General features: G+C 42.4%; 1 protein-coding gene, 2 non-coding genes and 1 pseudogene across 3 annotated transcripts in view; 2 read left to right on the top strand and 2 right to left on the bottom strand.

The window, feature by feature from the left end:
• Positions 1-1,663: 1,663 nt before the first annotated feature.
• Positions 1,664-1,779, top strand: LOC134374148 (U5 spliceosomal RNA). The gene has a single exon (XR_010023024.1). It is a non-coding gene; the product is annotated as a U5 spliceosomal RNA (small nuclear RNA).
• Positions 1,780-3,800: 2,021 nt separating this feature from the next.
• LOC134372578 (lactosylceramide 4-alpha-galactosyltransferase-like) lies at positions 3,801-6,053 on the bottom strand (annotated as a pseudogene).
• A 561-nt stretch (positions 6,054-6,614) lies between these two features.
• IGDCC3 (immunoglobulin superfamily DCC subclass member 3) overlaps positions 6,615-13,741 on the bottom strand; it is a 59,878-nt gene continuing 52,751 nt past the window's right edge. Inside the window, exon 16 of the mRNA XM_063090039.1 lies at positions 6,615-6,730. Within this exon, the coding sequence (XP_062946109.1) occupies positions 6,615-6,730 (116 nt within the window). The remainder of the gene's footprint in view (positions 6,731-13,741) is intronic.
• Positions 13,047-13,162, top strand: LOC134374146 (U5 spliceosomal RNA). Its single transcript, XR_010023022.1, has one exon. It is a non-coding gene; the product is annotated as a U5 spliceosomal RNA (small nuclear RNA).

The raw sequence follows: 13,741 nt of genomic DNA, 5'->3' as shown, positions 1-13,741 counted from the left end.
TAGAGTATGGTGTTGATAATGCTAAGGTCAAGGGTTCGGATCCTCATACCAGACAGCCGTCCAGAAAACAAAAAACAAAACAAAAGCTGTCACTGTCAGATGAGAGGCTTCTCTACATAGAACATCCAAGAGAATCTATAGTTGATCTATTAAGTTTGCTGAATATAGGTTGGCAGGTTAGCTCAGTTGGTTAGAGCACCGATTCAGAACACCAAGGTCACAGGTTCAGATTAGTCACCCGCCCAGAAAAAACTTGCTTGAATTCAAGAGTGATAAAGAAAACTCAACTGCATTACTATACGCCAGCAATTATAAATTATGATTTTTAAAAATCTGTACTAGTCACAAAAACTACAATATATTAGGAGTAAAGTAACTCTAACAAAAAATCTTTATGATAAAAGTTTAAAACTATATTGAAAGTCATAAAAGTAGACCTCAATAAAGGGGAGCATGTTCATAAACATATGATTTAAATATTTTTAAAAATTGAATCAAATCCCCCAAAGGTTTTCTTATTGAGGTTAAGTATGTTTTTCATTAAATATCATTCGTAACCCCAGCTGTATGGAAATGGAAGTGTGCCCACACACTGGAGGGACTACACTTTGGATCCACAAGTCTTTGAGGTTCCATGACTCTCTGGAGTCTAGAATAGCTGAAACTCCAACGCTAAACCCTTGACCTTGGTGTTCATAACACCGCACGCACTCTAAGGAATGGACCAGCCCTAACTTTCCCTTTTCTTACTCTCATTCCCTCCTTAGTGACCTCTCCCCAGGTGAAGCAGAGCAAAGACCAGAAGGTGGATTTCCACTAAAACCCAGGAGCAAAGAAACACTCTCCAAAGACCCAAACTTAGCAAAGGCGAGAGGGTGCAGGGGTGTTCAGAGAACCGCCCATCCCCTTATTTTTATAGTAGAGGCTTCTCATCCCACCAGTCTTTTAAAAAATATCTTTAAAATTTTAAATTTAAGTATGTCTGACAGACACCATATATCCTATATGCATAGTTCAAAGAAAAGTACTAAAATAAAACCGTGATGCCTCTCTCGCATTTAAGGAAAAGGATATTGCCAACACCTCTGAAGCCCCTGTGAGCTCTTCCCACATCACCCCCTCCCCCACCATGCGGTAGCCACTATCCGGAAATTTGTATTAACCATTTCTCTGCTCTTTACCAATCCTCATGGCTCCAACTATTAGAAAATTCCTTTATTTAAAAGAAATCATACTCATCCTTTATTTAAAAGAAATCATACTCAAAGTCTCAACGTACTAATGGATGAAATCTGCACCACACTCTAACCAACTCAGCTAACCTGCTAGCCCCGAATAAGTTCAGAATCTCTCTGGGTGACCAAAACGGAGTTTAAATCCAAGGCAGCAAAGCCTGTGCTTTGCCCCTGAGCACTAAGCTATTTCCGGATTCTAAAAGGCAATTATTCAAGTATATTTGCATATCCATGATACACTGCAAATAGTACAATGGTTTTCACATAAAGACAAATTTATTTCTTAATCGATTTTCCTAAACATGAGACTACTATTTCCAAAATTCCCTGGAGAAATTTCTACAGGCAGTATCTCTTAAGATAAATAATTACCATCAATGTACTAGAGTTACAGATATCTGACAAATGAGTTACAGGTCCATAAGCTCATGCTCTCGTTTCTCTTCAGATCGTATAAATCTTTCGCCTTTTACTAAAGATTTCCGTGGAGAGGAACAATTCTGAGTCTTAACCTAATTTTTTGAGGCCTTGATTCGACAAGGCTACCTATGTTGTTTGAACAGAAGAGTTATTGCAAAGTGTTGCATGGTTGTCTATTATGACTTAAGCTATCAATTATAGTATCTGTCGGTTGTCACACTACTCACTGATGATGTCTCCTGAGATACTCTGCCAAGATTGTACAGCTGGTTATCATAACTTTGCCACCTTCTGACTTGCTAACCTATTTTTACTTGCCTTGGTAGTTGGTATTTGTCTTTTATGGTGATGGTTTCCTTCTGTTTTCATTCACCTCTAAAAACGGTGCGGTTTGCTTTTTCCTGCTTTTGGCTTTATGTAAATACAGTAGGCATTCCCTTTGGGTCTTTGGCTGTTGAAGATTCACACATTTTACTGCCTATGGTTGTATTTGGTTCATTTTCATTGCAGCACTGTCGAGTAGAAATATAATTGAAGGCACAGGTGGAATTTTTAACTTTTCAGAAACCACATTAAACAAAGAGAAACAAGTGAAGTTGATTTCACTAATGTATTTTATTTAATCCAATAATTCAAAATGTTATCATGTGTATATGTAATAAATATAATTATTGAGATGTTTTACATTATTTACCCTCATACTTTAGTCCTTGCTTTTGATAGTGCTAATATTATTTATTTATTTATTTATTTTTATTATTATTATTTTTTAAAAAGATGACCGGTAAGGGGATCTTAACCCTTGACTTGGTATTGTCAGCACCACGCTCACCCAGTGAGCTAACCGGCCATCCCTATATGGGATCCGAACCCGTGGCCTTAGTGTTATCAGCACCGCACTCACCCGAGTGAGCCATGGCCCGGCCCCGCTAATATTATTTAAACAAGAGACTTAATGCCCTTTCTTATCAGCTCTTTCCTTTCTAGGAGCCATTATTTGTTGGAGTCACTGCTGTGTTCTAGTTTCTTTGCTTAGCATAAATCTTTAGCTTTTTATGGTACTTATTTTGGAGAAAGTTTTTAACTTTTCTTCACCTAAAGTGTTCTGTGTAGTGTATTTACCAAACGGCTTGTGAGTAACCGGACTCCAGGACATTGTCAACACACTCACCCCTGCCCCTTCCTCGTTTTAATCCTTTCTCTATCCCTTAGAGCAAAACACTGACCTGACTTTCCGTCAGAATCATTTTCTTGCTTTTCCTTTTAAAAATTATGTTGCATTCCTAAACCAAAGAGTTTAATATTGCTCATTTGCAAAGTTGCAGTCATATTCTATGTTATTTTGTGTCCTGCTTTTTTCACTCAGCATTATATTTTGATTAAAATAACTTGTCAAGCAACTTAGTAATGAATATGTCTACGTTTTATTTCAATTTACTCCAAGGTCTTTGGTAGAGCACAGCCTTACAACACCAAAGTCACAGGTTTGGATCCCGGTACTGGCCAGCTGCCAAAAAAAAAAAAAAAAAAAAAAAAAAAATTACTGCTAGGAAAAAGACCTCTAGGAAACCAATTCAATAATTCACTTCTTAGTTCGGTCATTTTATGGGAAAAAATACTAGTTACATAATTAGTGTTGGCTACATGCAAAAGTAAATGAACAGTAGAAAGTCACTAACAAATCATCTTAACTAAAAATGATTTTAGCTAAATGATCGTCTGGATGAATCACATGACTGTACAGGTGAATGTACCATTTGCCAGAACAAGTCTCAATCCTATTAAGTTTTATCATATAATTGATTAAGCATTCTTTTTCCCATTAGTAGGTTGTGAAGCACATCATACAAAAAAAGTTATGTCTCAGCTTCGATTTGGACGATTTGTTTTTGTTTTGGCAACTGGCCAGTATGGGAATCGGTACCCTTGACCTCGGTGCTACCAGCACCGTGTTCTAACCAAGTGAGTAACTAGCCAGTCCGATGGACAATTTTTATTTCAGTTTATAAGATTCTACCATGTGTGGCTTTGTAGCACTCTTTTGCTTATTCGAATGGCGCTATACTCCAGTCTCCATTTGTTTGCTATTCAGAACATTGCTGCTATGAACATTCTTGTATACATCTTTGGGGGCATGTATACTTGTCACAAGTACATCTTCATGGCCACATGTGTCACTGGGCAGTGGCGGGCACGGAGCTGGGCCAGTGGCGCCTTGGACGTGGCCTTGAAGCGCACGCCCTGGCTCTTCTCGTTCCACACGTGGATGGCGTTGATGGCGTTGAGCAACGGGGGCAGCTCCTGGGGGCTGATGTCCTTGATGTACTTCTTGCAGTTCCCACAGGGGATGGGGTAGGCGGCCTCTTGGGACAGTGTGTGGCAGGCACGGCTCTCGCCAGGCTGCGGATGGGGCGCCACTTCTTGAAGAACTGGTGAGCAGCTGTGGGCCCTGGTGGCCCCAAATGCAACCGTTCTAGTGGGCCGCGGAGTTGCCCACGCACAGAGCCATGAGCAGAGCCGTGAACTGGTGCAGACGCTTGAAGGCCGAGAAGGCGTCACTGAGGGCATAGTGGGACTGGGTGCCCAGCACATTGGTCAGGTTTCTCAGTTTCCTGAGGGCGATGAACTCTGTGTCCAGGTAGATGCCCCTGAACTTCCACATGAGTGTGATCCTGGAGGCCTTAGAGAGCAGGCATCAGGTAGGGCTCCCATGGCTGCCACATGACTGCCAGGGGTGTGTCTCAGAACAGTTCCCCCAGGTCCAGCAGGAGCATCTGGACATTGGGGAAAAACCTCAAAAGTGAGGTGCACAGGTGCCAGAGCAGGGAGGCTATACTGCTGGGCAGCCCCTTCATCAGGACCACCACCCGGGACTCTGGGTGGGTCCTGGCAGTCAACTTCACCGACAACATGGACAGGAGGTTGTGGTTGGTCCCTCCAAAGTCTCCAGGAAGGTGATGGCAGTTGGTACCAAGGGGGGACAGGGGATGTCTGCAGGCAGGTTACAGAATTGACCCTGGTCCTCAGGCTCTCCCACAATGTGCCAATAGATCATGACGGATATGAAATGTGAACTTGAAGCCGATGATGAACAGGGTGCAGACCCGCTGCCTTGGGGGCCCTGAAGCAAACGCAGCAGGCGGTGGGGGTGTGGGGAGGCTTGGACATGGTCTCCCCAGATCACACGAGGAAACTTCAGTAGAAACAGGCTGATCTGTCAAGTGGGAGCAGAGGGTTAGAGACTGAGGTCTGGCAGGGTCCCCTTTGTTCTCTCTAACACACCTGTGAGCACCCCAGGGACTGGGCCAGTGTCATCTACAGTGTGGAGCCAGCATGGGCAAGGCCAGGGTCTGACCCATGTGAGGACCATCAGAATCTATGGCTTTGCCACATGACACACATACCGCTGTGCCTGGGGATGCCCGTCCCCTGTGCCTGTTGGGACTGGCAGACTGGGACTTGAGGCCCAGCTCGTCCAAACCTCAACTGAATGAACCAGACCTGGGGCTCATCCGAGGCAGACCACTAAGTAGCCTACAGGACTTTTAACATGAATTCAGGCTCCACAGGCCTGAGCTCTGGCTCGTCAATGGGTGGCCTGGCTAGCTCACTCACAAGCAGGACGCTTGGCTCTAGGCACAAGGGTATGCCTGCCAGGTCCCAAAGCCGTTTGCCCCAGACTTGATGGGGTCTCCTGGTCCCTGATTGTCCCAGCCCTGGCCTAAGGCTGTGCTTCTCACAGACACAGGTCTGGAGTAAAAGGGACAGGGAGGTTGCACCGTAGTCCGTGTCCTTCACTAGTACTGTTGCCCGTGGATCCTCACTCTCCTGGAGATGTCCACTTGGCCAGTACCCAGGAACATTCCTGGGTGCCCTAGAGGTGGCTGGGGGAACAAGACAGGCTTGGGCCTTGTCAACAGGGGTGGGGTTGTGTGAACACCTGGGAGGCACGGGACCCCAAGTCTGCTTGAACTGGTCATGAGTCCTGGGGCAAGTCACTGAGGTCTCTGGCTTACACTTTCCAACCTGCAGGACAGAAGCACTGGAACCCACTCAAGGGTTATATTCATTCATTCGTATATTCATTCATTCTCTAAATATTGAATGTCTATTCGTATATGCCAGGTGACTTTCTCAGCATTGTGCACATATTAACTTGTTAAACCCTTATTTATTATTATTTTTTTCTTTCTTTTTTTTTTCGTAAAAAGATGACCGGTAAGGGGATCTTAAACTTTGACTTAGTGTTGTCAGCCCCACGCTCTCCCAAGTGAGCCACAGGCCGGCCCTTATCTTGTTAAAACCTTATAACCACCCCTTGTGGTGGCAGTCATCAACCCCATCTTACAGATGGGGAAACGGAGGCACAGAGAAGTTCATTACCTCGTGCAGTTCCATAGCCAATATGTGGCAGGGCAGTGGTTAGAAACCAGGCCACCTGGCTGGAGTCTGTTCTCTCACCACTGTACCACCTTGACTGGGAAGGGTGGCACAAATAAAGCTGGTACACCAGAGAGCTTAGTGACATTGACCTGCACTGTATTTGCTACAAACAACAATCCCAGTCACTAGCTACTCACTGCCTTCTAAGTGCTCTGTGCCCGATTCACACCCCACTGGCCCTCAGCAACCCCAGGGGGCAGTTGCATCATTTCTACTTCAGGGGTCAGAAAACTTGGACACAAAAGAGTGGAGGGACTGGGTGCAGCTTTGGTAATAAGGGGAGCTGGGAATTGGAATTCCCCTCCTCAGGACGGGTGGAAACTTTGAGTGGTGTTCTCATAGCCTGAAGGTGGTGCTGGGAGCCTGGGGCTTGAGCAGTTGGACTGGGCCCTCCCCAGGGTCAAGGGTAGGGAACTGATATGATGTCACTGGCTGGTCACTGACCAGCCTGGGCAGCTCATTGTGGAGAGATGGGGACCCGGGCAGCCCTTAGGCCTCCTGGAGACACGCCCTGGCTCAGCAGCTGCCAGTCTCTGCTAACACGAACTTGTCCACCTGAGGCTCCAGGGGCGGCAGGTAGCGGACCCCCAGGCTCAGGTGGTGAGGTGGCTGCAGGACACTTCCTGGGATCCCTGAGGGTGGGAGCGCCAGCTCTCCACTGCAGTGGTATTTTCTAATGATTCAAATCCTGTTCATGGCAAGGTGGTAGGGATGTGGGGGGACGGGATAAAGAGGGTGGAGGTAGGAACAAGGGATGATTTGACTTAGAGGACGCAAAACTTGACTTCTACCCTCTTAGGGTCTCTGGTTGGGCCTGACAATTATATTGGCACCAAACAGATGAACAGATTTTTAGAGGTGGCTGGTTAGCTTAATTGGTTAGAATGCAGTGTTGTAACACCAAGGTCAAGGGTTCGGATTCCCATACTGGCCAAAAAAAAAAAAAAAAATTTTTTTTACATGTACACAGGAACTCCCATAGGAAAATGAAGACCCCAAAAGTTGATAGGCCCAAGTGCTTATATAGTACGTTGAACAAAGAATAGCACTGTGGAAAAGTAAAATGTATGGGGAGATTAAAGGAAGATAAGAGTTATTTTAATAGGGCCGTTCGTACAGATTTCTTGGCTTTGGCCTCGGCTCCCCATCTTTGGTGATAACAGTGTTTCTTCCCTCCTGGTATGGGGATGGAATCTTTCACATGGGAATTTTATCTCCAGCTTTCAGGAGGAAAAGAGGAAGTGAGAGTGCCCTTCTCGCACCTGTTGTTTTTCAAGTGCCTTTAGTTCAAAATAATCCTTATGCCAAAGTGGCATCTTTTGGGGTGGCATATTCTGCTACCCTTCGGCTCTAATTGCAGAAGAGAAGAGACTAGACTGCCACCCCCCTCCCTGTGAGAGAAAATCCAAGAATCTAGTCCTTTTCTCAAGGGGAAAACCAAAGTCCTGGACATTGCTGAATCCCTGCATCTGCACTGTCTATATGGCAGCCACTAGCCATGTTGGCTATTTAAATTGAATTAATTGAAATTAAATAGAATTAAAAATTCAGTTACTCAGATGCACTAGTCCCATTTCAAGTGTACAGTAGTCACATGTGGATGGTAGCCGCCATTTTGTACAGCGCAGAACATCACTCCCATTATCGCTACCCTAGGCCAAGAAGCTTCTAACATCTACCCCAAGACAGGAACCACTGAACCACCTCACTTCTACAGTGAAGCTGGGCTGGTCCCTGGGCACAAAGGAGAGGTGGCCAGGGGGAGCGTTTGACTTTGGAAGATCTGTGAACTCCTTTTTTACCTCCCTTTTGGAGATTGCCCTTCTCCAACTTCACAAAATAAAGACTTTCCTGTCACCTGCCCTAAACCTTCTCAGGTACAATGCTAGAGGCTATGAAAACCTTCAGGACTCCCCACAAAATGTCAATTAAAAATATTTGCACCTATTTTGAGAAAATGAAGGAGACTGGGTAACAAATTCTTTTGTAAATTAGAAGGCTTCCAAGTCTTTTCTTTCAACAGAATTTAAGGACTTCATCTAGTTGTCGTGTAATAGTTCATTATATGGCAGTGAGTGACATTATTGAAACTCTACTCATTTATGGGAATAAGCTTTCATATGTTACAGCCATACAAAAAAAAAAAAGAAAGAATATGCTGGAACTAAACTGTGTCCACTCTAGCAATAAGTAATGTGCATCCATCTAACTAAGAGATGAAATATCAATAAATTATACTTTTATGATTAATAATTACCAAAATTTGTAATATATAGTATTGACCAAGTGTGGACTATTAATAATTGTAATGATAAGTCAATCTGGGAGAAAAATAATGAATAGTATTTTAGCATCAAAGGATACAGAAAAAAATTTTAATTCAATTAATGTACTTCTTATGTCATAGAAAAATATGATTAGATACATGATTAATAAAATACTCTTAGGGGCCGACCTCGTGGCGCACTCGGGAGAGTGCGGCGCTGGGAGCGCAGCAGCGCTCCCGCCACGGGTTAGGATCCTATATAGGGATGGCTGGTGCGCTCACCGGCTGAGGGCGGTGCAGCCAGTCACAAAAAAGACAAAAAAAAAAAAAAAAAATACTCTTAGGAATAAAGGTATACTCTATTTGTATCAAATTCTTGGGGAAATGGAAACAAAAAAATAAGCTCAAGAAGAAAAAATAATGATGTAATGAAGTTTAATTTGTGTGTGTGTGGGTGTGTGTGTGTGTGTGTGTGTGTGTGTGTGTGTGTGTGTGGCTAGCCTGTACTGAGATCAGAACTCATGACCTTGGTGTTACAAGGTTGCGCTCTAACCAACTGAACTAACCTGCCAACCCAAAATTTTAAGTTTTTAAATAATAATGATGATGGATATCAATCAAATCTCTTAGGTATTTAGCTTCCATTGATTACATTTTTAAAGTGATGTAACAGTTTGGAACATCAACATTTACAGTGCACGGAGTATTCATCCTTTGCATATATTTAAAGTTATGATATTATAAGTTATCACAAGAAACTGTATATATGATCTTTAAAATGTGCAAGAGAAACACAAATGTTCAAAGTTCTTTTAGGTCATGGGAACAGGCATTTGACTCCATGACCTTCACAGGTGGGCCTTGTGGCTAGACTGAGCACTAAAGGGAAGCAGCACTTCCTTGTGGCCAGAACAGAGGCTGCAGCAGAAATGAGCAAGGCGTCCCACAAACGAGGTAAAGCAAGAGCTGAGACTCAGAGGCCAGGTCTACCTTTCCTCCAGGGAGAGTCTCTCTCCACTGCAAAATTTGAAAGGGTTGGATAATGTTTCTACATGCGGACCCGCCTCTTGTGTAGCTGTGGCCTGGGATCCAGCCACAACAAATAGAACAAAGTACAAGAACAGGCAAGAATGATTTAACATTACCTCTCAATGTAGATCATCATTATATAAGAGATTAGAACAAAACCACTTGATAATTCCATGAATACAGAAAATGTATTTGATAAACTCAAACAGCCATTCATTTTGTACATTTTTATACATACATATTTATATATTTAAATATTCTTATGCTAGAAATAGAAGGGAGTCAGCTTAATTTAATGAAGAATATCAATTAAAAAAGTTGAGCAAACATCAAATATAACAGAAACTGGTGTAAATTTTCCCATTAGAGTCCAGAAGAAGGCAGAAGCGACAGTATCACCACTTCCGTTCAGTTTTGCACTTCAGGTCCTTGCCTGAAAAATAAAACAAGAAAAGCGGGAGAAATTCAAGGATCGGAAAAAGAAAAACAAAATTATTGTTACACTCATGCCATATGATGATCTTCATAGAAGATCCAAAAGGATGTAGAACTTGATAACCAAAGAATCTGCTCTGACCAGGTCAGCTAAATTATAGTGCCTTCGGAGGTCTAGGATAAGGCAGTAATCATGTCCACCTAGTCTGAAAAATGTTATCATAAGACCATTTTACGTAAAAGCAGCCATAATGGCACCAGAGAGCCATAAATTAACCCAAGATGCTTTTTGTAAACCTTATCCTAGAACCTTGCATGTACAATGTAACCTAATAACAATCCCAAAATCTACACGTCATGTACAACCAATAGAAAAATTGATAAAGTGATTAAGAGGGCTGTCCTTCTCCCTCTTTCCTTTGATTTCTCCTCCTTCTTGTGATTATAAAATGCCAAGCTCTCCTGGCCCTCTTCGGAACACTTTTCTCATGGCAACCTGACTGTGTGTCTCTCCGGTTGCAATCGTCATATTGGTTTAATAAATCCTTGCTATATGTATCTGATCTCAGTTCCATTTTTAGGTCAGCAAACTATACCGTCCAATAAGGTGGCCACTGGTCACATGTAACTATTGAGCACTTGAAATGTGGCCAGTCTGAATTGACATGTACTGTAGATGTGAAATACATGCTGGAATTTGAGGATTTTTTAATGGAAAAAAATGTAAAATATCTCATTAGTAATTTCATATGAATTATAATGAAATAACATTTTTGATATATTGGGTTAAACAAAATATATCACTTAAATAAATAAAATATAATTAATTTGACCTGTTTATTTTTATTTTATTAATGTGACTACTAGGAGATATAAAATCACATGTGTAGCTTATTATATTTCCATCAGATATTGCTGATTTAGATAATCCTTTAGAATTAAAATTAGAGTTCAGCAAGGTTGTTGGATACAGGACTGATAACACAAAAATAAATGGTATTTTCAGACAAATAATAAATTATTGAAATTATAACAATCAATTAAAAATCTATCACTTATAATAGACATTACTCCTAGGATATTAGGTACAAATATAAAAAGAATCCAGTATGCAGTCAATTATATAGCTTTATAGAACCATGTAAGTAAATAAAAAATATGAATAGAAAGATATTTCAAGGTCATAGACTGCTAGACTCAGAACCATAAAGATGAGAAATTCTTCCCAATTTTACTATAAATTCAAAGCAATTTCAATCAAAAATGTCAACAAAAATTCTTATGTTTTGTATTTTTCGGTTTCTCGGTTATTTTTGTTTTGTTTCTTTTTTGGGAGGCTGGCTGGTTCAGGGACCGAACCCCTGTACTTTGGTGTTCTCAGCACCACGCTCCAACCAACTGAACTAACCCACCAGACCCTCTAGCTTATTTCTTGTATTAAACATTAGCATGAATTGTTGCCAGAAATGGAAGTACAGTCCACACCATAAACAATGAAACTGTACCAGCCCCTCAAACCCCACATTTACAATCAGGGGTGAGTCCTCGCTTTGGATTCAGAAGTCCTGGAAACGACTTGACTTTCTATGGATCTGCAATGGCTAAAAACAAAAATTAACTTTCCTGCGGTTTTCTAACCAGTGAAAACTGCCTGGGACCTTTCCAGAGTGAAGCAGAGCAAAGGACAGGAGATGAAGTCCCCTAAAATCCAGGAGCAGGGAAACACTCCCTCCCAAATTCCAGTGGGGAGAGAGCTCAAAGTGTGCAGAGACCCACGCCTTTCCTGAACCCTTAGCCCGTAGCCAACTCGCTCATCTCGGTGAGGTGTAGCTATCGTGACATAGTGGGAACTTTTCATCTCCATGCTTCTCTTTAACTTCCCATTACATTGTGAAACATAACAAGCATATAGATGAATATCAAAGCATGTACGCCTGGCTGACAGGTGAGCTCAGGTGGTTAGAGCGCGGTGTTACAACACCAAGGTCAAGGGTTCCAATCTCCATACCAGCAGCTGCCACAAAACAAAACAAAAAGCACGTATGCCTGGATGAACCTTGCAAGCACGCCAAGTGAAAGAAGCCAGTACAAAACACCGAATGTTGTATTTTCCCTTTACGTGAAATGTCCAGAATAGGCGCATTAGAGACGGAAAGCAGATTAGTGGTTGCCAAAGGCTGGGGAATGGGGGGACCGGATGTAACCACTAATGGGTACAGAGTTTCTTCTTTGGAGTGCCGAACGTATTCTGAAATAAGATTGTGGTTAAAAAGTAAAAAGAAAAAAAAAATAAGTAAATAAAAACAAAACGAAGGAAGATTGTGATGATGATTGCACAACTCTGTGAATACACTAAAACCCACTGAATTGTACACTTGAAATGGATAAATTGCGTGACTTTTGAATTATATCTAATTAATTCGTTTTAAAAATGTATTAGACAAATTTAAATCACCTACATGTCACATATGATTTGCTTGCTAGCAAAGGAACCAGCAAAGTGTAAAAAAAAGTGTAAGTTCAGAGAAGATGTGAAAGTTGGACAGCGGAATGTTTACACCAGCAACTGGGAAAAAGAAAGAGCTGGTTTCCTTTCACACGGCTGCCCCGTTAGCACATTCGTTAGCAAGGAGTCCGTGCAGGCTGGTCGGGGCCTGCAGCTGAGCGCCGCGGGGGAGAGGACAGCGCACGTTAAAGGCGTAGGATAGGGATCTGAAATGGGAGAAGCAAGACCTCGTCCTAAGGGAAGCGTCCTGGAGGCAGGAAACCTGGAACTGAGCGCCCAGGCTCCAACAGGACATTGCCAGGAATTCTCATATGGCAGGCAAAAGTGCAGAATATATTTTCTTTTTCAATTGAATAGCAGTCTTTCTTTAAAAGAAAGCAGACTCATTCGTACAAATAAAAAAGCAAAACCCAAGTCTGAGCAGGACGGGATTTAGATCTCAACGAGCCAATCCCCCGCTTTGCCCCCTAACGGTGAGGAAGAGCCACTGTGCCAATGGACTTATTTGCATACCCACAGTGCTCTGCGCACAGAACAGGTCCAAAACGGTAAATTAAAATTTTTCCCGCATACGTATTTTGTGAAAAGTAGACTCTTACTTACAAAATAAGCTGGGAATTTTTCTCTAGTTGCAGAATCTTCACGTTCACCGGCCACCATCAGTTATAGGAGTTTGTATACTCTGAGGAGCGAGTTATGGAGGCAAGACGGCATACTCTGGTTTCTCTTCAGATCGCATAAATCTTTCGCCTTTTACTAAAGATTTCCGTGGAGAGGAACAACTCTGAGTCTTAAACCAATTTTTTGAGGCCTTGTTTCGGCGAGGCTGTTTTAAGGTGTTTAAAGATAGATTATTTAGTGAGTGTACGGTAGCTAGCAGGATAGTTTATACATGGGTGATTTTTTCATTCACGGTAACATTTCTGCTTTGTTTAGATTATCTCCCAAAAACTGGGGAGAAGTTGCTTTTTAAAGTGAAGTTGGTTTCAGTATGTTTGATTGATGCAGCAAAGTATTACTTCAGTATGTAACCAATATAAAAGATAATTAATTAAATGTTACTTTATTTATTTATTTATTTTTACCGTAATAAATCTTCTAAGCCCAGTGTGTATTTCACACTTAGCGCACTGCAGTCAGGACTAGCCGCGTCTCAGGCGCTCAGTCAGCGCACGTGGCTAATGACTAAGTGCTAGACAGCGGCGCAGCCCTGTATTACAATTTATGGGCAGACCACATTCTCCCTTCATGGAGGTTTGGTTTCCCCCCCAGATTTTGGCTGTCGGAACTCCTAGCGAACCTGTGCAAGACTTTCTTTCCCTGAAGTGTGGAATGGACTCGCTGGGTCTTAAGGCGGGTAGGTATAATAATTTTTCCCCAAAGTGTGTGTGTGCGCCCATTTACACT

Source organism: Cynocephalus volans, chromosome 3, assembly GCF_027409185.1.
Source record: "Cynocephalus volans isolate mCynVol1 chromosome 3, mCynVol1.pri, whole genome shotgun sequence".
NCBI lineage: Eukaryota > Metazoa > Chordata > Mammalia > Dermoptera > Cynocephalidae > Cynocephalus > Cynocephalus volans.
Note: the sequence above shows the minus strand (reverse complement) of the source record. Positions and strands in the feature narration are given on the sequence as shown.